Source organism: Cololabis saira, chromosome 8, assembly GCF_033807715.1.
Source record: "Cololabis saira isolate AMF1-May2022 chromosome 8, fColSai1.1, whole genome shotgun sequence".
Classification (NCBI taxonomy): Eukaryota; Metazoa; Chordata; class Actinopteri; order Beloniformes; family Belonidae; genus Cololabis; species Cololabis saira.
Genome location: NC_084594.1, coordinates 24,733,715 through 24,758,837, shown reverse-complemented (window position 1 = coordinate 24,758,837; position 25,123 = coordinate 24,733,715). Strand labels below are relative to the sequence as shown.

The 25,123-nt window shown below is 39.8% G+C and overlaps 1 protein-coding gene across 1 annotated transcript; it reads right to left on the bottom strand.

Moving 5' to 3' along the window:
* Positions 1–730: 730 nt before the first annotated feature.
* mmel1 (membrane metallo-endopeptidase-like 1) lies at positions 731–24,519 on the bottom strand. The gene is made up of 24 exons (XM_061727376.1): positions 24,370–24,519; positions 19,780–19,956; positions 19,454–19,498; positions 19,101–19,160; positions 18,787–18,948; positions 18,605–18,685; positions 11,958–12,053; positions 11,156–11,274; positions 10,186–10,251; positions 9,821–9,955; positions 9,448–9,537; positions 8,362–8,498; positions 8,189–8,282; positions 7,980–8,108; positions 5,075–5,173; positions 4,903–4,986; positions 4,717–4,820; positions 4,255–4,313; positions 3,997–4,116; positions 3,727–3,860; positions 3,556–3,621; positions 3,353–3,448; positions 2,399–2,475; positions 731–1,765 (listed from the first exon to the last, which is right to left on the bottom strand). The coding sequence occupies exons 2-24, from the start codon at positions 19,934–19,936 to the stop codon at positions 1,666–1,668; spliced, it is 2,310 nt and encodes a 769-aa protein (XP_061583360.1). The 5' UTR covers positions 19,937–19,956; positions 24,370–24,519; the 3' UTR covers positions 731–1,665.
* Positions 24,520–25,123: the final 604 nt, after the last annotated feature.

The following is a 25,123-nucleotide window of genomic DNA, read 5'->3' as shown; positions in this document are numbered from 1 at the left end:
TCCACCATCGTGCCGTCAGAAGAGTTTATTAGGTGTCAACTATTTCTGTGAAGATGGGAGCACACTATCGTCTCTTGTATTTGAGGAAAACAGTCTTTCATTAAGTTTATCGCAACAGTATTTGCAAGAAAGTGAAGACTGAGACACAGCCGATAAAGCATTTATATACACGCTGAGTTCAGCAGCCTCTGTTGAGACCTAACAGTCATGTTCTGTTTACCAAGGCATCCTGAATGTGACAAGTGACAAGCAAACATTCTGTGTTTTGTTTTTCTACTGCATTTGAAAACACTCTCCAGTCAATGTCTCCCTCCTCTCCTAAGAGAAGCTCGCTCTGCTTTGATTCTCCTGTCATTACCTGCTAATGAAGACAGAAAACAACAGTCCCGGCCCTCGCTGAATCATTAATAACGCGCTTCAGTGGGCTATGGTGATTGGCTACAGTGGTCATCTCACTTGAGCACACTCTGTCCATCCTTTCATCTTATTGGACACTAATCAATGCACGATCAGAGGCAAAAAAAAGAACTTCATCTACACCCTTTCCTCGTGTGAGTGAATGCAAGCAGTTTTCTTTTCTTTTCTCTTGCATATAAGTGGCTGTATTCAGAGGATCAAAGTTTTCCTCATTAGGGACAGAAACAGCACACATGCTCTGAGTAGATGTCGTTTTTCTGTCATCTTACAAACTGTACATGTCGGACGTTTTGGGGTTCAAACTAAATGTAAAAACTGGGAGAAACCATCTACGCGATTAATATCAACATCACTTCACCCTATTTTTGCACAAACTAAAACGCTGCAGGCCGACAATATTTTTCAAAACAAGTGGAATAGGATTTCTTACAACAAACTGTTTAGACAAACATATGAACTTCTGCACTGAGTATTGAGTAACAATCATTTGCATAACATAGTAAAGAAACTAAGAAAACACATCCTCCAAAAAGCACTATATAGCTTTGTAAATGTTTAATATTTAATCTCACTGTGAATAAAATGAGGAAAGCTGCAGCTCTCAACAAATTTTAATTCAAGCTTATAGCTGCAAAGATTTAACAGTCTTAAAGTCTTTAGGTAATTTATTTTCATGTAGAAATGACCAAACTCTCAGAGGGTGACTAATTCGATGCAGCTTTACTTCAGCAAAGCTCCCATTATTTTATTCTGTGCTTTTCAGCCACAGTTAGATTTGTTCCTTCGTTTTCCATTTAAAGTGTCTTGAAAACAGTACATTAAAACCAAAGCCCAGAGGCATCGCTGTGCTAAATCTTTCTCGATGAATTCGACATATCTGTGGAGGATACTTCTTCAGCATTCAGCAAAGGCTGGGTCAGCATTTTAAGCCATTCAGCTTCAACCTTCTCACACAGTTTTATATTTTCTATGTTATCTTTTCATTCATGTCCCCACTTGTCATCTGCTGCGGGACACGAAACCAAAGTGACCTCCTCATCCAGAGACAACGGTTTCCCACAAAGCTTTGTAATCACCCAATGTTCATATATCTACAACATATCTATATTTCCATTTATGAACATGTCTGTGTTGTAACTTGGCACTGAATAATATGTAAGAATTTTGTCAGTAAAATGTTCTCTGTAGGATTAAAAAGTAAAACTTGTTCTTTTGATATGAGTTGGCATGTCAAAAGTAGCAGAAATTCTACCAGACACGACACTTCTGCTCAGGGTTCATCGGACTGCCTTTTTGGCACTGAAAGGCTTCTGAGAAGGCTTCAAAATTCTGGAGCGATCCAAGGACCCTGAGGACAAAAGAAAAAAAGAAATCAAGACAGATGAAGCTGAAGTATGTGAAAACATTTTGGGAATCTGACTCTAAGTTCTCATTTGGATCAAGATGAAGTTCAGAGCTGCATACATTCAAACTGGAGCGTAAACTCAGCCTCCGGGAAAAAAGACTATAATTACATTCAGCAGCAGACCAAATTAACTCCTGTCAAAAATACTGTATCTGGCTATTTTGCTGTCAAAGCGCTGCCATTTTCACCAGCTGACTGGTTCACGTCTTTAATGTTGGTTTTAGGTTCTGTAAGCAGATTTGTCGTACAATGAGCCATATGTATGTATTTTACCCATTCATCAGGCTTAAAGGCAAGTAAAACCAATATTTTTTACGAGTTTTTGCTTTAAAAATATTTCCGCTTGACCCTGCCGCCCATATCTGCTAGTTTCCCAGTTTAAGCCCTGTGTTTACAGCACACGTAGCACAAAAAAGCATGAAATCAGAGGAATGAGAATACATGTCACATCCAGACCACTGCGCACATGTATGCAGTCTTTTTTGTGGTTTTATTTCACATGAATTACTGCCAAAGGTTATGAAAATGTGTTGCTAGTGTTCTGATGAATACCTGGCCACATTAATAATGCTTTACCTGTACTCTAAAGGACTGTGTGAGTCTGTTTTGATGGACTGGCTGGCATATTCAGGCCGATAAGCACCACACCACACCTAGAAAACAACATTAGAAAGGAGTCAATTGTTTTTTTTTTAAATACCTGTAGGCAGTCAAATTTGCAATTTTAAATAATGATATTAATAATTGTACACAGCTACTTTTTTCTGATAAATAATTTCTCAGCTTTTACAGTATTTACACCAGTTTGGCTCAAATAAAAATCAAAAAGTAGCTTTTACATTACAATCATTTAGCAGATGCTTTTATCTAGTGCAGGGGTCGGCAACCCAAAATGTCGAAAGAGCCAAAAAATGAAAAGTCTTGTATAAGCCTTAGAATGAAGGCAAATGGCGAAAGGCGAAATGTCGAGAAAAAAGTCGAAATGTTGAGGAAAAAGTTGAAATGTCGAGAAGAAAGTCGAAATGTCGAGAAAAAAGTCGAAATGTCAAGATTAATGTTGAAGTACAAATCTCGAGAAAATAGTCAAAATGTTGAGAAAAAAGTCGAAATGTCGAGAAAAAAGTCAAAATTTTGAGAAAAAAATCGAAATGTCGAGATTAATGTTGAAGTACAATTTCGAGAAGAAAGTCAAAATGTCGAGGAAAAAGTCGAAATGTCGAGATTAAAAAGGAAAGGAAAAAGAAGAAAAAAAGAGAAAAAATGGAAAAAAAGAGGAAAAAAAAGGTCAAACATTTTTGAAAAGTCTCCAGGGAACCACTAGGGCGGCGCTAAAGAACCGCATGCGTCTCTAGAGCCGCGGGTTGCCGACCCCTGATCTAGTGCAATATGGAGTTCAGTATGTTTCTCGCCAACCCTGTACCGTGTAAACTGGACCCTCTTACCGGGCAGCTGAATTAATTGCTCTCATCTGTCTTCTCAAATACTATTATTTATTATTTAGTTATTTGAAAATAACTCCTTATCACTTACTTGGGCAAAGTTAAGAAAGAAGAGCTGTTTGTGATCCATGTCGAGACCAGGTAAACAAGGCTCTTCACCCTCCGTGTCCACCCACTTCAGATAAGCCTGGAAATGCAGTTTACAGATGATCAGGAACACAATTTTGGTTTGACTCAGTGCCACCAAGGTAGTTTATATGTGGCTTTGCACACAGGTAACGTGATATTTCCTACCTTGTAGGCTTGCCGAACACCTCCATTGTCTGCAATATTTTCCCCCAAGGTACTGATTCCACTGACCTGCAATCAGGCAGTAAAAACCCACACCAGTATGAAAACACGTATTCTGGTGGTCACATGATACATGGTATGATGGTCGAAACAAAAACACACAAACCACCTTACATTTTGTCCCCCTGCTAGCTTCCAGTAGAAGTTGCCATATTGTTGCACCATGCACTGTGACTGATCTTTAAAGTGTTCAGCAGAGTAATTGCTCCACCAGTTTAGCATATTACCATCCTTGTCAAAATTACGCCCTGCGAGACAACATTAAATAGCAAGTAAATCATTGTTTGCATGTGAAAATAACAGATCTGAAGCAGATTGTTGCTAATAAAAAGGGCAGCAAAAGATAAACTGTATTTATCAGTTCATGAATCACCACTGTCTCACCATTGTCATCGAATCCGTGTGTGATCTCATGTCCAATGACCATGCCTATTCCTCCAAAGTTAAGGGCCTGGTGCTGGTGTTTACTGAAGAAAGGCGGCTGCAGGATTCCTGCGGGAAACACTGGACAGACAGATATGAGCAGGGTATTAGCGACGCTTAGCAAAAATGCACAAGGAACCAAATGCAACAGCGAAACAACCTTTTAATTTGTTACAGACTGTCAACAAACTCGGACATCGGTCTGGAGCTCGATCTTACCTATCTGGTTTCTGTTTGGTGAGTAGAATGCGTTCACCACGGCAGCACCAATGATCCACCTAAGAAGTGGTTTGAGCAGGAATTAAAAAGTTACTACTGTATATTTTATGTTGAATGCAAAACCTCACAGTCTATTCACATAGCTAATTTTGGAAATCCATCAATTAATTTATACAATATATTGAAATATTGTCACTCAGTTCTTTTCACTTCACTGAAACTGAACTTGTGTCAACACTACATTCAGTGCATTTTCTCCCCCTTTAACATACATTTGCAACAAAAACAGGCGAGGAAAATGCAAAGCCTACAGCCTAATTTATGACAGAAATTCATGTTGCCCCCTTGCGTGAAATTATGTGTCATGTAGTTTAGTCGAGAGCGCCAAAAGAGAAACTGCCAGCAAGACTTTCATTAATAAAAACAACTCCTAATTATGTTTTTCGTGGATCAGCCACTTACAAATCCGGATCAACAGGCTCTCTGAGCTTCTTCAGACTCTTGTGTGCTTCGGACTTGAGGTTCTCGAGGATGTTCTCAAAGTAGTTTTCGTCACTGAAATTTAACTAAGAGGAGAAACCTGTGATTAAGGTTGTTTTTTTTTTGTCAGACAATGTGGTGTGGATTTAAGCTAGAGTTTTGACTTACATGAGCATATTCTTGATCTAACTTCTGGTTGCTTTCTTCAAGAATATGATCTGGATAGCCAATATGCTCCTTCATGGCCATAGCCTAATGAGATGCAAAGCCATCAGTGTAACAGTGTAATAGTATCCCAGTGTGTTCAGGAGACCTACTTGGATTTCCTCTTGTTTGTTACCTTTTCCCTCGCCTTTTCCTTTGAGCGAACATCCATCCAGCTTAACTCCTCCAATGTTTCGACGTAAGCTTTCTGTATCTTACTGATGAGGTCACTAACCTGTTAGTGCAATAGAAATTCAAAAGATGTAATCACTCACTGTAATCATAGTCAAAAAACATTGTTTCATGGGATTCTTCAACATCTAACCCAGAACACTTTCTGCCTCATTCAGTGACTAGTTTCCCATCTTAATTATTTCCTCATTGATACAGAGAATTGATCTGGTTCCTCTGGATTGTCTTTGATGGGCAGAAGAAACAAAGCATGTTGACAGTATGCTCGTAGTTGAAGTGACAACCAGATTGTTATCGACAAAACACATCCGAAAAGGGCATGCAGTGGAGAAGGAACTACAGTGAAAGACTTTTGTCAGTTTTCCAGTAAAAACCTGTTGATCTGAAGTGTAATTAGCGATGCTCCTGTATGAGTCATCACGTAAAGGTCGCTGCTGTGTGGGAATTGGTTTGGTACAATATGTACCAGTGGAAATAGAATATGAATGGTACCAGACTCATTTAAAATAATTTTCACATAGTGAATAGGTATGACTAGCCAGGTAAACGTCTTGTGAGTGTGTTGTTGAAAAATCAAACAAACACAAAGAAAATGTGGTCTTTATGTGTAACTCTGTGTGGTGGCAGCCTGCCCCTAAAACAACAGCAAACATTGCTCAACAAACTATTGCTGCTGCCAGGGCTGTCACAAATGATCTCAATAGTGCTTGGGACAGAAAGCAGCATTGAGTTGCCTTTTTGGAGATCTTTATAAGGTTTTTGATCCAGTGGTATGCAAGATGCTGTTGAATAAACTCAGAAACGCTTATTTTAGTCCTAAGTGCAAGTGTAGTTACCATAGTGAACAGGGAACCGGATGAAAAGACCATCATTAAACTGTAATCGTCATATTAGTCTTCATTACGCTAATAAAAAAATATATATGTGTGTGTATATTCATGGAGTTGACTATTGACTGGGATTTATCATGTTGTTGTTTCACAGCCATTTGAGAGCAAGTACAGAGGCTCAAACTGGAGATCTATACTGTATGACAATGTATGCACATTGTCACTAAAAGGAAAAGACTCGTGAAAAATAAATTCCTGCATGGTTATTATAAAAGCTAAAATAGTTTGTTTCAGTGGACCCCAAAATGTCATTTTAGGATCTGTATTACTCTTGCAGCTGTTGCACCTACAGTCCAAAAGAGATTATTTATATTTTGTATGGTGGATGTGTAGGAAAGAAATAATTGTCTGCATACAGTTAAAAGGACAACTTGCAGCTTACCAACAAACAGACGGAAGTATGTGTTTTAAATAGATGAATCAGCAAAAGTTATTTGAACACACTGTTTGGTATGGATTAAAAACATCTTTTTAGAGGCAGATGCTCATATCAGCGGCGAAGTATTCATTCATCCATTAGTTTTTCTTAGATGTTATGGGCCAGGAGCTGTATTTTGCAGACTTCTTCCAATTTCCGCACAATATTTCAATGGCATTCAAATTCAAACTTTGACCCATCCTCCATTCCTGCTGAGATATTCCTTAGTGAATTTGCTTATATTATTTAGATCATTATCTTGCTGAAAGAGCCACTTCTAGAGATCACACGTGGTCTTCAAAATCATTCTAATAAGATGTACATCTCATATTTCAGCAGTGTTCCCAGATACCCAAAAGTTTTTCTTCGTGTGGTGCGCAGCCATGATGCTTCGTGGGCCGATGGAAACACGCCCAGCTTTGCTCCCAGCTTGTTCAGCTGAAAACCTGCTGAAATATCTGCAGCTTCAGTCGGGCGTTTTCAGCGGGATATACCATTTAAGACATCATGTTTACCCGAGGCTGGGTTAGTACAAACAGGTGGTTGCTTCGCTGCGATATCATGACGACTATAAATAGAGACACGATAGCGGCTAGCCATTGGCTGAGCTGACTGCCAATCAATCATATTAAATTAAATGTAATGCTGTAAACTCTCCTGTTGTGGTCCAAAAAAATTCACTCCTCTCAGAGTTGTCATGGATGTGAAATCAGACGTTTGAGACCAAAATGTTTTTCTTGAACCAGTGTAAATATGTTTATTTAATCCCTTAAATTAGACATTTAAACACGGGAGTCAGTGGAGATTGACTTGCTTTTGGATCCGGCCTCTAGTGGCCAGTCGAGGAACTACGACGAATCCTAGTTCTACATGACCCTCGATGCAGAAGAAAGATGGTTGGCGCTTGGGATAAAATAAATAAAACATGACAAAACACCAGTTCAGTTATACATAAATGAACCTGCTGAATTTGATTCCAAATCCGACTAATAACAGTCGTGAAGGAAATACTCACTATTTGAGAGGGATTTTGAAATTACTGTAAACTTCAGACGACTGATGGTACATTGATTGGTACATTTAAAATATATTGTAACTGAGGAATTTTGCATCAAACTGGGGCCAAATCTTTCAGTTTGAATTTCAGAGGCATTTTTTCAGCAAAAGGGAGCGTTTAAATTTATTGATGTTGCTGTAGTATACAGATTTTTTCTTTCAGAAAGTACTGAAGCTTAAATGGCTTTTGGTTCAGTTATTCTGTAAATGTCACCCCCCATGTTACCTAGCGAAACAGGAAATACATTTTGTGCTCTTAAATATGTTGTTCAAGCAAAGAAAATCCTTTTTCTCCCCAGCCATCTCCTCGAGCATAGAAGAGAGGTGGCTGGAGAGAGGCTGGTGCAGATAAGATGTAGTTAAAGCATGGATGGATGTTTTGAATATGTTTGCACACTTCTACCTAAACTTTCGGTGATGACACAAACATACAAAGGACATCTTACTGCCTTTTGAGACTAATAAAAGGCCAATAAAAGTCTCACCATTTGCTTGCTTTCTCCTGCAAATGTCTCGCGAACGTACAGAGCTCCCACTGCGTTCTCCATGCTGCTCTGGACGTAACGCACACACTCTCTCCACCAAGCGTCCTCCACAGTGGTCCCGTAGAGAGTCTAAACAGACGCAGGTATTTTAGTTTGTGAGTGAGCACTCTCATGTTCACACATATCGCGGGCCTTTGTGCTCTTCATACCTTTCTGTAACGCGCCCTGGCATCTTTAAAGCGGCGGCTCAAGCTACTGACTCTGTCCATAACGAGCTGCCAGATGAGGTAGTTCTGCATAGTTCTACGGAAATGAAAAGATTTTGTTAAACTGGTATGCTGCACTGCATCTCTCCTTCACGTTCTCTCCGGCCTGTACTGACCGGATACTATGCCTGGATAGAACATCATTCATCTTCTCAAGGTAGGGAGAGCCGTAAACCACCACCTCCTCTTCTGCCTGGGTGGCAACGGACACGCTTGACATCACACCTTGAATAAATTGTGTCCAGTTAAATCCCTGAGCAAACACAAATGGCAAGAAATTAAGTATTTAACATGTTTTACTGCTTTTGTTTTATTCTATGAATATGAGAATCTGTTGTGAAACCATGTAATATTGTCTAGCCATAGTGCAATGTTCAGTATTTTGGTGCTTCTGATATTGCCAGCACATGTCCAGTTGATGTAAGTACAGGTCAATACTTTCTGCTTTGTGTACTATTGTAAATACATTTTTAATGGTAAATGAAAAAAATGATTAGCCAAAAGTCATTCAAATTTAATAGATCATCACCAAGCTGACAACTAAAGGAAGAAGTGTTTGGTGCAGATTCCTTGTCTGTTTCTACAGATTCCCAGCATTTGTACTGTACAAACTTATGTATTTATAGAGATTAGTTGGATTTGGAGATATAAAACATTTCAAGCAAAGAATCATTAGTAGGTGATCTCACAGGTATCTAAAAAGGTGACCTTGTCTACACAATGGGGATTTAAGAAGTTATCAGAAGTTATCAGAAGTGAAAAACACAATACAACACAAAATCACTGCTTTGATCTTTAACAATCGATTGATTTTTAAATTCATGTTATCTTATAATTCTACACGGACTGAACCGGGACAAATAACTTCCAAGCATGGACTCTGCAACATCTTTTGAATCTGAACTGTGTTTGACAATAGAGTTAATGAAGCTCTTCCTGGTTTAGGTCAGTTCAGATTCACAAACCTTTTAAAAATATCTCAGATCTCAAAATATTCTGTTTAGAAAATTGTTTTATCACTTTCTTTAAACTCAAAGATTTACATGGACTAAGTTGATTATGGCATTGAGATACTTGGATACTTGAAGTGCAATAGACAGCGGTCACACTGCTATCTATTATTATATAGATAATATCTCATATTCCCAAGTATTTGATTTTCAGCAGAAACACATACAAGACAGAAGTGAAATCAAACTTACATTAAGGCTAAATGTGCTCTGCAGTTCACCAAGAGTCATTTTGTTGTAAAGAACTGTGACATCTTGGCGGTCTTCTGCTGGTGATGTAGCCTGTTAAACAGCAAAAGAACAGCGCTCTATTAGTGATTTGTGGTTTTGTTTGTCTGCTATTTTCTGCTTTTTCATCAGCAATGTCTCATTTTTCATCTCTAGACAGACATGATAAAAAAAATAATAAAAAATTGGATGAATGATTGGCTGAAATCACACTTAATATGGCCTGGTTCCCTCATTTGCTGGAAGTAAAGAGAAAATTCTTGTTATTCATCTTGTCACTATTCATTTTCCTTAGTCACTCTCCAGCTGTTAATATCCTGATGTGCCTTGCTCTTACATTGGCGATGTCTCTCTCCAGCTCCAGTACTTCCATCATTTCTTCCCACACTCGGTCATCGTCCTGAGTCAAGTTCCTGTCCTCTCTGGTTATTTTTGCAATTGAAACCATGAATTGTAGGTAGGCCTCTCGAACCTGTGTGCAATAAAATAAGGTGTCAGTTTTAGTTTCATGACAAAATTAAAGTCCAGCTGCATATTCTGCACAAAAAACATAGTAATTTGAGGTAAGAACCTTTGTTCCCATCAGTATTGTTATAGTGACAGATATTTTGAAAGCAAAAAACACAGTCATTGCAATAGTAAATTGGGAAAATAATACATGTTTTAATCTCTTTTGAGCTCTGTGTCACTTTAGAGCATCACCTTTTTGTAGTTTCCATCGTTGAAATAATAGTCTCTGGATGGCATTCCAAGTCCTGGCTGATCAATCTGATCAAAATCCAAGAATAACAAAGTTGATTGAGCATAAAATACCAAAGAAAGGAACAACAATAGTACCGGACAAACAGCGGAAAATGGAACGATGAACGGAAAAGAATATCAGTCAGCTAATGTTGACTTGCTGAGTCCCATACTCCATTTGCTTTTCTTTGTATTTATAGAAAGATGGATAACATTTTCACGTTTAAAAGAGACTACTAATGGGTGGATGTGAATGACCTGTTTAGAGTGTGAAGACCCATTTCACTTCAAAGCTAGCAAAAAAACGAGGTCTTCAAGCATGACTTTGTTTCTTCACTATTCCATTCCTGAGTGTGAAAATTCGGTTTTCTCCATTGTTTTTTTCCCCTGTGTACTGTGGTTTCCTCAAACACTACATAATGGTAGATGCTGGTTTAATTAAGGATTCTAAAGTGACTGTAGGTGTGGTTGTTTTTTCTCTTTGTCTTGGACCTGTGATGGACTAGCTAACTGTCCAGGCTGCACACTACTTCTAGGGGTAAATGTACGATACACCCCTAGAGGTGGGGTATGTTCAAGGCAATCTTCACCTCTAGTCTGATTACAGCTGAGATGCTCTCACGCAACTCTGAAATGCGTTATATGAAATGGATGTATTATGGAAGGGGTGAAAATAGCCAGCAAAATCAGTAATTCATACAGCTTTGTAACTTGTTTTAAAGACTACTGCTTTTCATAAAAACAGTTATATCAGGTCTTAGAATCAAGTACTGGAAGCAGAAAAGTATCAAAATAAAATTGTAATACTGAGTAAAATACTTTGTTTTGGTGTGTTTGCAGAATTTAACTTCAATACGATATTAATCTTATTTATACAAAGTGCATAACAGCTGTTTAATAGTGATTATTTTATAACAAACTGTTATCTCACATAAATTATGTGGCGCTGAGAGTCCCGGTCATCTGTCCACACATACAGATCCAGTACAGCCTTCTTGTGGAAACGGGCGGTAAGTATTGCCAGTGTGTTTTCAAGGCTCCAAGCTTCCTCTGGAATAAAGAGAGAAAGAAGCACTCAGTTTGTAAGCATGCATGAAGCTGTGGAAAACTAGTCAGAGTGGATGGCAAAAATCTTGATGCTTCTCCTCTGCTTCACATTAACCGGGTCCCATCAACACACATGTGCAACGCCATGTGTGTTGATGCAGCTATGCCCGGCTAATTCTATTTTGAGCTACTTTTCATATCATTTAATTAAAGTGGCAAAAGCTAGGAGAACGGAGAAGAACAGCATGAAGTAGTCATGCATCTTTTAGAGTTTTTGTGGAGGACTTGCTTATGTACCGACGCAACAGTGTACCAAACTGCACAATTGACTGCTAAGCTGACAAGTATCAAAGTGCCTTTTGTTTCCACCGTAACATATTATGCACTAGTTCTCTAAGTACAAACCTAAGCTCTCTGTAAACCAGTGAGGCAGTAAAGCAGAAGAACCACTGCCCTGCATATTTTGGGGGTTTCCCTGCTCACACATACCTGACTCAAACGAATGGGTCAGGTTTTAGAGCTTAATGATCATCGGGTGTTGGTGATCTATTGGTGAAGACCTCGACTCGGGAATACTGATGTAAACAAATAATTTGAAGAGGAATGTGTATGTGCACACGGACATATGATGTATCATATGAATTTAACACATACAAGAAAAAGGTGTGGTTAAGACATATTCCTACCTGCCAAGGTGTTCCAGTCTTCTGAAGCTACAGGCCAGTCTCCCATACTGTCAATGAGCGTCAGGAGAGGCTGTGAGTCACGCTGCTCTATGAGGCCTGGGGACAAAATGTGAACAACTTACACAAAATAACACCACCTTCATTATATCACTATTATTCATGCATTAAAACGACATTCCTGACCCCTACAAATGTCTTAATTAAGACTTTTGTATCTCTCCCTTAGATAACATGGGCTATATGGTGATTTAGGAATGCATTTTAAGATTTCTATTTTATTTTATTAATATTGACAATTATTTTCCATTCCAAATGAAACCAAACAGTCTCCCAGGCTGTCAAGAATATTTTTGTCACTTTGTAACATAGAAAAATGCACTTGGAAGGCCTCTTTTAGCTGCACTCTTCATTTCTATAGGAATAGACATCCATGTACATTCGTCAGTGATACAGTCTAGTTAGTATTTTTCCACATGGTTTCTATCAGAGGTAGATTTAGTTTCATCCCAGATCTGCCACAACTGATTGTCTTAGCTGCTTTTTGTATTGGTTAGGTGTAGTTTTCCTGTATCATCTACACAGTGTGTTTGTTAACTGGAGTTAGAGATAACTCTTCATAATCTGTTCATAGTGTGTTCTTGTTTTTAATGTCAGTATTAATGTAACTTTTATTGCCAAAGAGGACTTCAACCAGGGCTTTAACCACTGCAATCAGAATATCTCCTGCACCAAAAAGAGAAAATCTAATTTTGGACCATATTTACAGCACGACCGGTGCCTACAAACTCACATCCTTCCTCTATCTTGTGCAATCTGATCACATTTCTATGAGTCTGCAGCCAAAATGCACCTTAGCCATTAAACCTGTGAAACCAACAACAAAACGTTGAAAATGTGGCTGGGAGGGGCTGACTCCACCCTGCAACCCTACAACAGGCACACTAACTGGAGTGGGTTTGCTGCAGATATTACAATGGACTTACAGACTAACATCCGCATGTACTCCAGCTTTAGTAGAGACTAAATAACACCAATAAGTGTGTAAGCGATGTGGATACATACAAAATGATAAAAGTATTTCCAAACCAGAAGCGTTAGATGAATAGAAACGTCTTCTTTTCTCCTCATCTCCTGGAGATGTAGCCTTTGAGTGAGAAGACAAGGAGGCCTATAGCTCATCCAGATCAAACCTGAGCAAAGGGATTTCTAGGGCCAAACAAAACTCACACAACTATAAACAAAACTCTGATGGATGTGGCAATGCTTGCACACAATAGCAAATAGATCCACCTGCACTGGTCCCCCATCCTCTTCTACCTCCCTCCAAGATGAGCTGAACACGTTCTATGATTGATTCGACCACAAAAACTAGGAGGCAGGCATAGAGTCAGGTGTTGTACTTGGTGAGGACTCTTCCAGATTCTCTACTTTAGACATCTGTCCATGCTGAGCAGTGTGAGCTTGCAGAACTCCATCAGGCCCTGATGGAGTTCCTGGGCAGGTGATCAGAGACTGTGCAGACCAGTTGGCTGATGTCTTTACTGCCATAGTCAACATGTCTTTAGCCAAAACTGTCATCTCCTCCAGCTTGAGGTTTGTCAGCATTGTTTCAGTGCTGAAACATTCAAAGGACCTCGATAATTTCCACGGCGTTGCCTGGGGTGCAAAGATTTACTCAAGTTACCTGAAATCCTGCCTCCTACCTTGGACCTACCATTGCTATACATCAACTGAAATGCCATCTCCACAACACATTTGTTAGAATACTATTCATTAACTTCTGCTCAGCAATCAACAGCAATCTCTGTTTCCTACAGAAACAAGGCCACCAGTTTGGAATCAGGACATCATCCTGCAACTGGATTATAGGTTTAAACAGGCATCGTGCACCAGGAGACACAAAGTCTTTAACATCCTGTAGGGGGCTCAATAGGAGGTTTTCACCAATGAAGTTATCATTTATCAAAAGTATTGTCTTGTGTTAGTATGTAGGTCACATGATTTGGTTCAGGTTATCTGTCATCGTTTAGTCAGCCTGATCAGAAATCATCATGGCTGCCAGTGGTGCAGGACCTTTATAATACATCCATGTGCAGGACCTGCTTCCCAGAGGGTAAGTAATTACATATTAATCACAGTTATTTTCAATAAAACAATAATATAAATTCATAAAACTAATTATGACTGTTGTCATAATGTGCTAATGAAGAAAAAATGTTCTAACTGTGTTCGTAGTGTTATTTAGCAACTTTTGAAATGTATCCCACAAGATACGTAGCCAGATTAGGGGTAGAAATGGTAGAAAGTTGGTCAATGTGTTTTATTCAAAATTTTGTTTAAAACCAAAGACCAACAACCCCAAGATCTGTGTCTGATGATCAAGTGGATCACTTCCCGGTTTTTATTGACAAGGGAAGGTGCAGGTTTTGCTCAGATGGACAGACAACAATCTACTGTCAGAAATGTGGTGTTTGTCTGTGCATCGTCACTGGGAAAAGCCCACACAACTGCTTCCAAATATTCCACAAAAAGTGAATAAAGAGAGGAAGTGAGAGGTAGTTCATTTGTATGTGCCTTGTCCTTTTTAAATCAGTTTTGTTTTTACGTTACCTTTTATGCACCAAAAGGTGATGAAAGATGTTCATGCTGGAGGTTGCATTGGTAAAACTGACGGAAATCAATTTTAAAATTAGTATGTATGATGTAAATGACCAGGGAAAACAAGAATGTATAATATCTGTTCATCAAATTAAACATTGAAATGTTTACCATTTTGACTCCGTTTATAACTTAATGGGGCAACGTATCTTGGGAGATACAACTCATAAAATCTAAAATATACAAAAAAAAAAAATTTTAATTGTGGAAATGTTTTACTTAGGAGCAAATGAGATAAGTAGTAGTGACATTCAATTATTTTTTACAACTCATTTTCCACTCCTGCCTGTTTAAGGGTTAAAGCAGCACTATGTAACTTTTCCACCTTAATATCATATTTCCAGAGTCATTGTGATGGTACATCAACTTCCAACAGGTTTAATGACACCTCTGTCATGGTCTGAGGGGTCTGTGTCGCCTTCACTGGCACTATGTAACTTTGAGGAGCATGGTAGGAACCCTGCCACACTACTGGTAAAGAACTACCGCTTTTGTCCAAAGGAGCCGCCAAACTCAACAAAAGCTGAAAGTTACATTGTTCTGCTTTAACTAATGGCGCTTTTGCATTAGTACCGCCTTAGCCCGGCTCGGCTCCGCGCGGCTCGCTCTACCCGTTTGTCCCCGTTTGTTTTTCCACAGCCAGGTGAGAAGTGGGGGGGTTGGGGTGAAGCGGCTGTGACGTACTCGATTGCGCAACACCTTTGTTCGTGTCGGCGCAGATCAGAAATCAGCTGGAGCCGCGAGCGGCTGAGAAAAAAACAGCCCGTCTACATCCCTTTTTTAATTCTCTCGTCAGCCCCCAGGTTTATGAACATCTGCACCTCAGAGTTGGATCACCAAACAGACGTTTGCGCTGTATAATAAAATCGCTGCGAGCCGCGGGTCGCTCTCGCGCTAACTCCCGCTTCCTGATTCAAACGTCTGACGGCCCCGCCCCCGACCAATCAGTGGCGCGGAGGGTGGTGACCTCAGAAATAGTCCCTGCTCAGCCCTGATTAGAACCTCGCTGAAATGGTTACAGAAATAGTATCGGCTTGGAGCGGCTCTGCCCGCCTCAGCCCCTAGTGCAAAAGCGCAAAACGGGGCCGTGGCGGGTAGAACCGAGTTAAGGCAGTACTAATGCAAAAGCGCCATAATAGACCTCAAACTGTGAAAGTAGGAGATCTTCCTCTTTTATCTTTACTCTGAACACTGAGGTGCAACAAAGATGTATGCTCAGTCCTATGCTCTACTATCCAAGGCTCCAATGCTCTAATCAAGTTTACAGATGTTACAACAGTGTTTGGACTGATAAGAGTAGATGGTGAAAGAGCATATAGAGATAAGGTTCAGCACTTAGCTGTGTGGCGTAAAGACAATAACCTGGCACTTAATATCCCAAAGGTCAAAGACATAATCGTGAACTTCAGATTACAGGAAATCCCTGACCAATGCCCACACTCTCAGCCACATCAACAGAGCTGAGTTGGAGTGTGTGTCAAAAGTCAAGCTTCAGGTTCCTTGGGATCCACATCTCAGAGGACTTCTCTTGGACCCTAAGCTATTCCACCCTTGTCAAAAAGGTGCATTTGTGCCTTTATTTCTCATGGATTCTCAAGAAACCCCACTTGCGTCCCTGAATCCGGACCAACTTCTGCCAGTGCAACCCAACTGCAACCCTGTTTGGTACACCAACTGCAAAACTGCTGATTGCAAGGCATCACAGGGGGTGAGGAAGTCTGCTCAAAAGATCCATGGCTCCCAGCTAAGCCCAAACCAGATCATTTACCATAAACACTGCCTGGCCAAATCCAGATCAATTGTCAAGGATGCCACTCACTATGTGTGGCAGGGTGGAGGAGCTGCAGCCACTCAGGTTGATTTGGGCACAGGTGGCCCCAATCAACCTCTCCACCCTGCCAGCCTTGATAAGGCATGGCTGCACAGCAGAAAGGGTCTCGTCTGCTGTGAAGGAGCTGAAGCACGTGTGTCCTGTGTGTTCTGGTGAATAAAAGGAGTTCCTGCACTGAAACCTGTGTCCTCTGTCCTGTCGGTCGGCCCCCGTAGCACTAGCCCTGCTACACTATGATAATGGTCTCTTCACACTTTTGCCATCTGGCAAGCACTACAGAAGCCTGCATTCCCCAAAAAGCTGTTACACTGCTGAACAGCTCCCCCACTGTCTAGCACATGCACTTTGTCAGGAATTATTTTACTTTGCATACCCTACAGAACCACAGCATATGTACTTTCTGTGCCTTCCATACTAACTTATTTTATTTGTGTATTCATTCTTTTACATATAAATGTGGTTATATTGTGTTCATAACTGCAATTTTAATTTGTACTTTTGTTCATGTCATATTGCCCTATTATACACAGCTCACCTGAACTCCAGGTTATGGGTTATTTATACATTATTGTACTAGACATTTATTCTTTTACGTGTATTTGTAACAGGTATTTAATGCTAATGCACTTCTGATTAGATATCAACTGTATTTCATTGGCTCCATATCTGTACTATAAGTACAATAACATTAGAGTTGAAACTAACCCAATCTAATCTAATCTAATCTAATCTAATCTAATCTAATACCACATTGCACTGATTGTCTATTGGTGAAAGTTATGGTGCATAATTTACCATAATTTACCATGATGGTACCATGAGAAAGAGTGCACTGGCTAGCTAGAAGGGCATTGCGGTAATTGAAGCAGGATCTAACCATAACCTGTTCCAGGAATTCAATGGTATACTGATTCAGGTAAGGCCTGTTTTTTAAAGCGTAAAGCGCAAAGTGGCACAACCAGGGGACAGAGGCAACGAGGTCAGAGAAGATAACTGATCATCAATCATGGCACCCATGTTCTTCTCTTTTTTTTTCAGACGTGAGGATCCAGGGGATTTAACATATTTGTTGTTCATGCCATGTATTAAATGTTGTGTTAAATCACCTTTATAATACTGTAAGATTTACTCAAGTTAGGTCCCTTGGTTGGTCACAGTCTAATTTTCTCATTACAACTTTCTTGAGTGTCTTAGTCGCCTTCGCCATTATGTCCACTGTTGCTCTGAACTAACTTTATCCTTCTTGTTGTGTGACACTGTTCAATAAAGCAATACACAGTTGGGCTGAAAGACAACCGGGCACGGGAGTCCAAAGTTACTTTAGTAGGGAGAGAGCAGTACCAATGGGAGGCCGTGAGAACTAAACGATGATTCCGAAAAGTAGTCAAATATTCTTTCAAATTAAAATTAAACTCATATTTGAATAAACTCTGTTGTGCAGCTTTAAAGAGTTTTAATGTAAAACTCATAACACACATGGGCAGCTCATAGCTTAGACATTAAAAGCAGTGCTATAGAATGACTAATGTGTAATATTATGTTAGCAGAAGTGTTTTCATGTTAAATGTGCTCCTGTGCTTATGAATGTAGGTTTTGGAGACAAACCTGCATTTTGTCAAACAATCTTTTACTGGAATGTCGTTTCTGGCATCTGCTTTCATATCTGGCTTGAATGTGAGTACAGTAAAATGTCACAAAAGCCATGATGACCAGATTGGAAGGTTTAAAGTTATTAACTGACCCGTTGATGCTGTGATTATCTTTGATGTTCCTGAGTTGTGGTTGGAGAAAGTGCTTAATAGCAGTTTTTCAGTGTGTTGTTGTTGCGTGTGCTCGCTGTGCTGGCAGTCACAGTCACTGTGATCGCTCACTATGTGAGTGTTCAGATTTGTTGTGCAACTGCTCTGCAGACCTCTGAAAAGAGCAGACTCTAACATTTTACAGGGGAAATTATAAACCTTGTCAGTATCACTGGATTGTGTGTTTTGGCGACCAACTTTTAACTTCTTGTCCCATCAGAGGGTTTCATTATACATTTACAATAAGGTCACATATGATATTGTATGATTTTTTTAAATGTTTTTTTTAAATGATTTTATTTGTTTATTTAGTAAAAATACAAACAATTTAGATGGTGATGAATAAAAAAGACCTTTACTTTCATTCATGCAGGAGCTGTAAAGGATTTTGGCCTTTTTGATGGCATCTCTGTCCTCTTCCCTCGCTGTCTCAAGAACACCTGCAACAACAAAACATATTCAAACATTTCCCTGGAAAGAAGCCCACACACTGCTGCAAATCCTGCAGCCCACTGACCAATAAAGGTTAGGCCCAGCTGACCTTTGAGGACAATCTCCAACTTGTCCCTCAGAATGTCAAAGACGCTGTGACGGGAGCTTGTCTCCGGGATGACATGTCGCTCCAGCCAACCCCCACAGGCGTACTGATAGAAATTATCACAAGGCTTCACAGACTCGTCCATGTTCTGCAAAAGCCGAGCAGCTGTAAGAAGCAGAGAGGCGAGGGAGGACAGACATGAAGACGACATGCTGAAAATCCACATCTGGCTCGGTATGTGGTTTTCGCAGGGAATTCAGGGGGGGGGGGGGGAATAAAATAGCAGGGAGGGTGAGGAAAAAAGTAGTTCTTCTCACCTGCAGTAACACAGTCCGCGGTTGTGCACACGTTGTTTTGGCTGGAGCGAAACTTCTGGCCTGGAACGACCAGTGTCAACAATTATGAAATACATGGGCTCTATGTCTGAGAAGATGCTGCTATGTAACACAGTTACTTCTAAATACTAGGATCTGCAGTCTGTGTGAGAGACAGGAAATGTCTGGGTCAGCAATGACCGTGTTCTTTCACTTTTGTGTACCACTGCTGATCAGGCAGGAAAGAGAATTACAGCATTACAGCATCTATCAGAGGTGCAAGCTCAAATATGACACATGTCAGCCCTGTAATGCCGCAGTTTATCCTGTGTTCAGTTTGCCAAGATTAGACTCACCGTCAGCCGCTGAGCTCCTGGACAAACTCGGCTTATCTGATTTTTCTGCGTTGAATGGAGGAAACAGGTTAAAAGTTTTAATGATAGAGAATTTAGAAATTTACCTTTGGTTTCAAGCAAGCACAAAAAAAATAAAAATAATTTTCTAGACATAAAGCTTTTTCCTCATTTCGCTGTCTGACAACACGTTTACATGAATATGAACAGATGGTCAGGATCATTTTGCCAAATAAGTCATAAACATGTAGAAAAGGAAAGCATTTGCTATTACTGTTGTCAGCAGTGCAATCTGGATGTTTCTCCAGAGATCCTGACAGAGTAGTTACCTTTCACAGCCGATGTGTAGAGGACGACCAGCCCGGCCAAAGCACAGCTGGCCAACAGCAGCAGCACAGACAGACCGATTTCTGCAACAGTCCAACGACGCTTTCCTGGTTTACTTGATTTCTCCATGATGTCCATTTGGCTTTCGGATTTGCCCATATTCCTCCTGACTGCCGGCTCTGTGAGAAAGACACCGTTACAGTGTAGGAGTGTCCGGGTGCTGAGCCTCCACTGTGTGTTTGTGTTTGTGTGTGTTTACATGTGTGTGGGCTGTGCTGTGATCCATCGGTAAACTGTGCCAGCTGACCTGCAGTCAGTGAGCATACACCTACAACAACTTTACTGTTAGGAGTTGTGAAACTGTTGAACAGTTAGTAACTCTTTTTCAGAGTGATCCAGACATCTCAGCACTTGTCATCACCTTTTTCAAGCCTGTTGTTAGTTACTAATATATATGAGTTATTACATTTTTGTAACTTTGTTGCCTTCTTTGAATATTGTGAATGATTACACAATCAGTTTCTGCATTAAGGCTCAGCCCTGATGCATCATGGGCTATCTTAGTTCTTAAATGGGGTGTTTTACAATGATAATAGGACGGTTCTGCAGGGGTTGGTCTGTCTGTTTTAATAACTTTACAATGCTCATAATACTTTAACAGGGAGGAGTTCATTCAGGAGCTGTCCTCTACTTTAATCGTTGAGATCCATATGTTGTTAATCCAGTGACAAGAGAGTCTTTTGCATTTGCATTTTGCATTCATTCTGGAAACAGTTTGACAAACAGTAAATGAACCATTCAACTTACAACCGTTTCAAATATTTGGCCACTCTTATTTCCGCTGTCAGCCTACTTCAAGAGCGCTGATTACCTTGCACAGTAATTATGTATGTGTGAACACAATAATGGCATACAGTATGTGCACAGAACAAAACAACAATCAGCAATGGCTTTCAGCAGCGTTGCTTTCTGTCTATTCATTCTGCAGCACCTGTTTCCTCCATAACCATCCCTGTTGCCCTATCATTAGGTCTGCTCTGTAAATCAGAGGTTCACATTGATGCGCCCCATTAGCCCTTCCTGATGAATACTCATGGGCAGATTTCTGGCAGTTCAGTGATGAAGAGCAAGCAGGAACTCGGTGCCACCCACCACTGGATCGGCTCTCTGAGACACATGGTGCTGCACTAAACACTGGACTCTGCTTAGGAAGACATATGCACTGATGTGCAAGATGGTCTGACACAACAATATCCGCAGCTTATCGGAAACATTTATTTACATTATGGATATTCTCTGGTGGCACATAGACACAATTCAGTTGTTAGCAGCATGTCCTTTTAAAACACAAGTTTGAATAATAAGAAATATATTTTGTGGAACATTATTTCAATCTGTTTTGAATTGTAATTGATGTTTAAGCATCACTCTGTGACTATTCTAAAGTATCAGAAAGTTAATGTGTTGAACCTTTAGAGATTTTATTTTAGAAATAAATGAGTGATATGATAGTGATAAAATGATATGATGATATGATATGATATGATGATATGATCCCTTGAAGGAAGCCTGTTTCACTGCAGCTGATTTACAAGAACATCACGGGCTCATTTAACAGAAAGTCATCACATTAACAGAAAGTCGATTACAGACTTGATTTGGGCTTTTTTAGCAGGTTGCTTTAGGAATAATTTGAATGATTTATGTATTCATTTGGACTTGATTTAACTCTAAATCTGGTAACTCCCCACCCCCAACCTCTGCCCCCTCACTTACCCAACCAGATGATCAAAATAGCAATTTTATAGTCAATGAATCAAGCACAGGCTTAAGTAACCCAAAAGGATTGAAGAGAGTCTGAAGCTTCAATAACAGATGAAATCTGCTCATTTTCTTTTGCAAAAAGACCCCAGTTGAAATCTTCTCCAGCTTCAGCTATATAAGTGATGCTGCCATTTACAAATAAAATGATCACCTACAGATGTTGCAGGACATCTGTAGGTGATCATTTGTCTGGCGAAAACAAATGTTTAGCCCATGGGGAATTTTTTTGGTAACTATAATCTCAAAAGCACATCCTTAACAAAACATTTTTAGACCAAACTCAACAAACCTTGGGCCTCACAGAGAAGAGTTACTTGGAAATATTTTGAAAAACAACAAACCTATTCATCATCAGATGATGATGATGTGATTTGAACAAAACTGAAATAAATAGACATTTTGTGATTGCGACATCTGCTTTGTAGCAATGAATCATTGCCATTGAAGTCGGTAAAGCCGTTCCAAAAATGGTCAAATTTGGTCCGTTAAATTTGTGTTAACAGCATAGAAAAGAGGCAAGACAAAAACATCCATTTCAGACATGACAGCACCACGTGAACTTCTCAGTGCATGTGCCATTCTTTGACGTCATCAGAATGTCACGTTGATTTCAGTGTAACAATTACAGCCAGTTTGTGCAAACTAGTGAAAGACCGTTATCATACAATCTACAAGATGATTATATAGACCACTGCTTTTTTTAAGTCTCTATATACTATGGATCATTTTTTAGATGTTGGGCACACTGAAGTCATTATTAAGGGAAATTGAATGCATGCACATTCTAAGCAATGGCTGAGGAATGGATTGTATCTCCTTCACACTCCACCTGCAATGCACGTGCAATGTAGGCTTGTGTGAGTCACAGTAAAAAAAAAAGCATTGTTTTTGGCCTGAAGGCCTGGTTTATGAAATGTCAAGGTTTCTTACTGAGTATTTGTGTCGTATTAGATGCACGCTTCATCCATCTGCTAGCTATACTGCTTCTCCATTATCTATGCTACTTTCACATTTTATTATAAATAAATAAATCACAAAAATAGTATAATAGTACAACAATAATAATAATAGTAATTATTATTATTATTATTATAATACTTATAATAATAATAATAATTCTATACCAGAATATTCAGGATTTACAGAATGGATTTGTTTGGCCCATTCAACATACACCCCTTTTGCGCCGTTCACACATCTGGTTTGGCCACACCCTGTTTTACAGTAGGTTCAATGCAAATGGGTCCCCTACATTACAAGTTCAATACACCTATTGTAACAGGGTACCACCTTTCTAGCTCCTGACCTATTGGATGCACATTGCTCTTGCTCTTTTCTCTGGTATCCGCTCCTATATGCTAATGTTTCAAATTAAATTGCAAATAGCAATTTTCAAGTTTTGTTTGATAAATATACAAAAAACTAAAACAAAACAAACAAACCCAAATCTGGCATGCTTAACTGGTAAGCTGAAATGGTTTTCTTGCTGTGCCTGATGAGTAAGAACATCGTAAGAGATTGTTTGTCTTTATCAGTATGAACTGCTATACGTGCACTTTTTAAAGTTGAAAACTAGCGGCCAAAATGGAATGAATGTCGACAATCAATCAAGCAGCTCCTCAGTAGATCGTTGAACCCACCTGAATTATTCACATCGTCCAAGTCACTCATTGATTTTCCAACTTTCTGTCTCGTTGAACAGATACTTTAGTTCACACCTTCACTGATAACTCAGAAACATTACGTTGCTTGGTACAGTGCAAAACTAAGCCTGTGTAAGCTCTGTTTAAAAGGTTCACACCTCACCCAGGCACATTATTGTTTCTTTTGTTTTCATTTTGTCACCAGGCTTTTAGAGAGCGGGTGTAATACTGTCTGTCATCGCGGGGCTGACATTTCTTTGTTTGACCAGATAAAAGACTTGTTAGGACTAAAATATCCTTTTCAGGAGGGATGTGGCACCAGCACTAAACATGAAAACCCCACTGACAACAAAACAATAGTGGTGGCAACATGGAGGACGGACAAATGTGGCGAGTAAAAGTTATAGATTTCAGAGTAAAGTAATATAAAAAGTAATTTAAATGAACATTAAGTAAAGATTATGTATCAAGCAGCCCAAATTTATCACAATTGCTCCTCCAGTCAGCAGTAAAAAAATAATTATTGTTAAGCAATGTTCTGAAAATGTCCCCTGCAACATTCCAGTAACAGGGTGTTTAAGATTTTCTTCCCACTAGGGGAGTTTTTACCTGCCATTGTTTATGGAATAATTGCTCGAGGGTCATGTTCTGGGTCACTGGAAAGTGCCTAGAGACAACTTGTAATATACACTATATAAATAAAATTGAATTGAATATAACAGGTCAGAGTGTCGGAAACAAAGTTATTACCCCTGAAACCGAGACTGACCCGTTCTAAGGGATTCTTGTTTTGAGCACATTATGTGGCTAGTGCAGTTCCTCTCAAAACATGCAAAACAAGCATTAATGAACCCGTTCAGGCTCCGCCAGCAAGCTGCACACTTTTATTCAGTCTTTTTAACTGATTATAAGTGCTTCTCCATAAAGTTGTGACATTCATATTTTCTAGACATAAAAACACAACAGCAGCTTAAAATCAAAGTATGAGTGTTTGAATCCTTTGTGGGATGACTGAGATTCTGTCCTGAGTGATATCTAAAATGAAGCGGTTTCAAATGAGCTAACTTTAACCACTTTCACTTAACTGCCTTGCAGCAGACAGGAATAAAGGATCCAGAGGCTTACCTTCTCAGGTGGATGGAAGAAGTCCCTGAGCCGTCCCCCCCCACAGCGCGCTAATATCTCAAACACCCCTGCTGAGCATCCGCTCAGAGCTGGTGTGAGGAGAAATGAGTGTGTGCTGCCTGCTGAAGGAGACGTTATCCTGCTCTGTGTGCTGCCCAGGGAAAGAGTGAGGGAGCAGGGAGGGAGGGAGAACATGAGAGGGACAGAGGGAGGAAGGGAGGGAGATAGAGCAGGCAGATGGGAGGTGATAGCACTGGATTGTTTGCGATTACATGATTGTGATAAAGGACAAAAAAAGTCAGGTACGTGCATGCTGTGAGTGCTTAGGTTGACTATGATATGTGTCTGTGTGTAACTGAGGGGTCAACAGGACGCTGGATATGTCACAATGATCTATCCCTTTTTATTTTCTTTTTTTGATTGTGAAGTGTCATTTGAAAGAACAGAAAAAATCTGGAGAGCTCTCTCAGAGATAAGACAAGCATGTTCTTAAATAACTCCGCTGGCAGATGATCCTGGAACACTGTGTATCCAAACCAATTCTTGCTCTCTGCATTATCCCAGCAGGTCATGCAGCTGCCCATCTTTGTTCCACATCTAACATCCCTCATCATTCTCCCTCCTCTGTCTTCCAGTGTCCTCAAATCCATCTTCAGGTGGATGGCTTTTGAGGATTTGACCGATGGCCTGGTGTCAGATTTAAAATGGCTCATTATCAGGTTGATTAACTGCTCTAATTAGCAGGCGATGAAGA

Excerpts from the sequence above, each read along its gene's own strand:
- mmel1 (XM_061727376.1), bottom strand. The coding sequence starts at position 19,936 with ATGGGCAAATCCGAAAGCCAAATGGACATCATGGAGAAATCAAGTAAA. Across the intron at positions 19,499-19,779 it reads CTACACATCGGCTGTGAAAG|AAAAATCAGATAAGCCGAGT; the intron begins GTAACTACTCTG and ends CATTCAACGCAG. Across the intron at positions 19,161-19,453 it reads CAGGAGCTCAGCGGCTGACG|GCCAGAAGTTTCGCTCCAGC; the intron begins GTGAGTCTAATC and ends TGGTCGTTCCAG.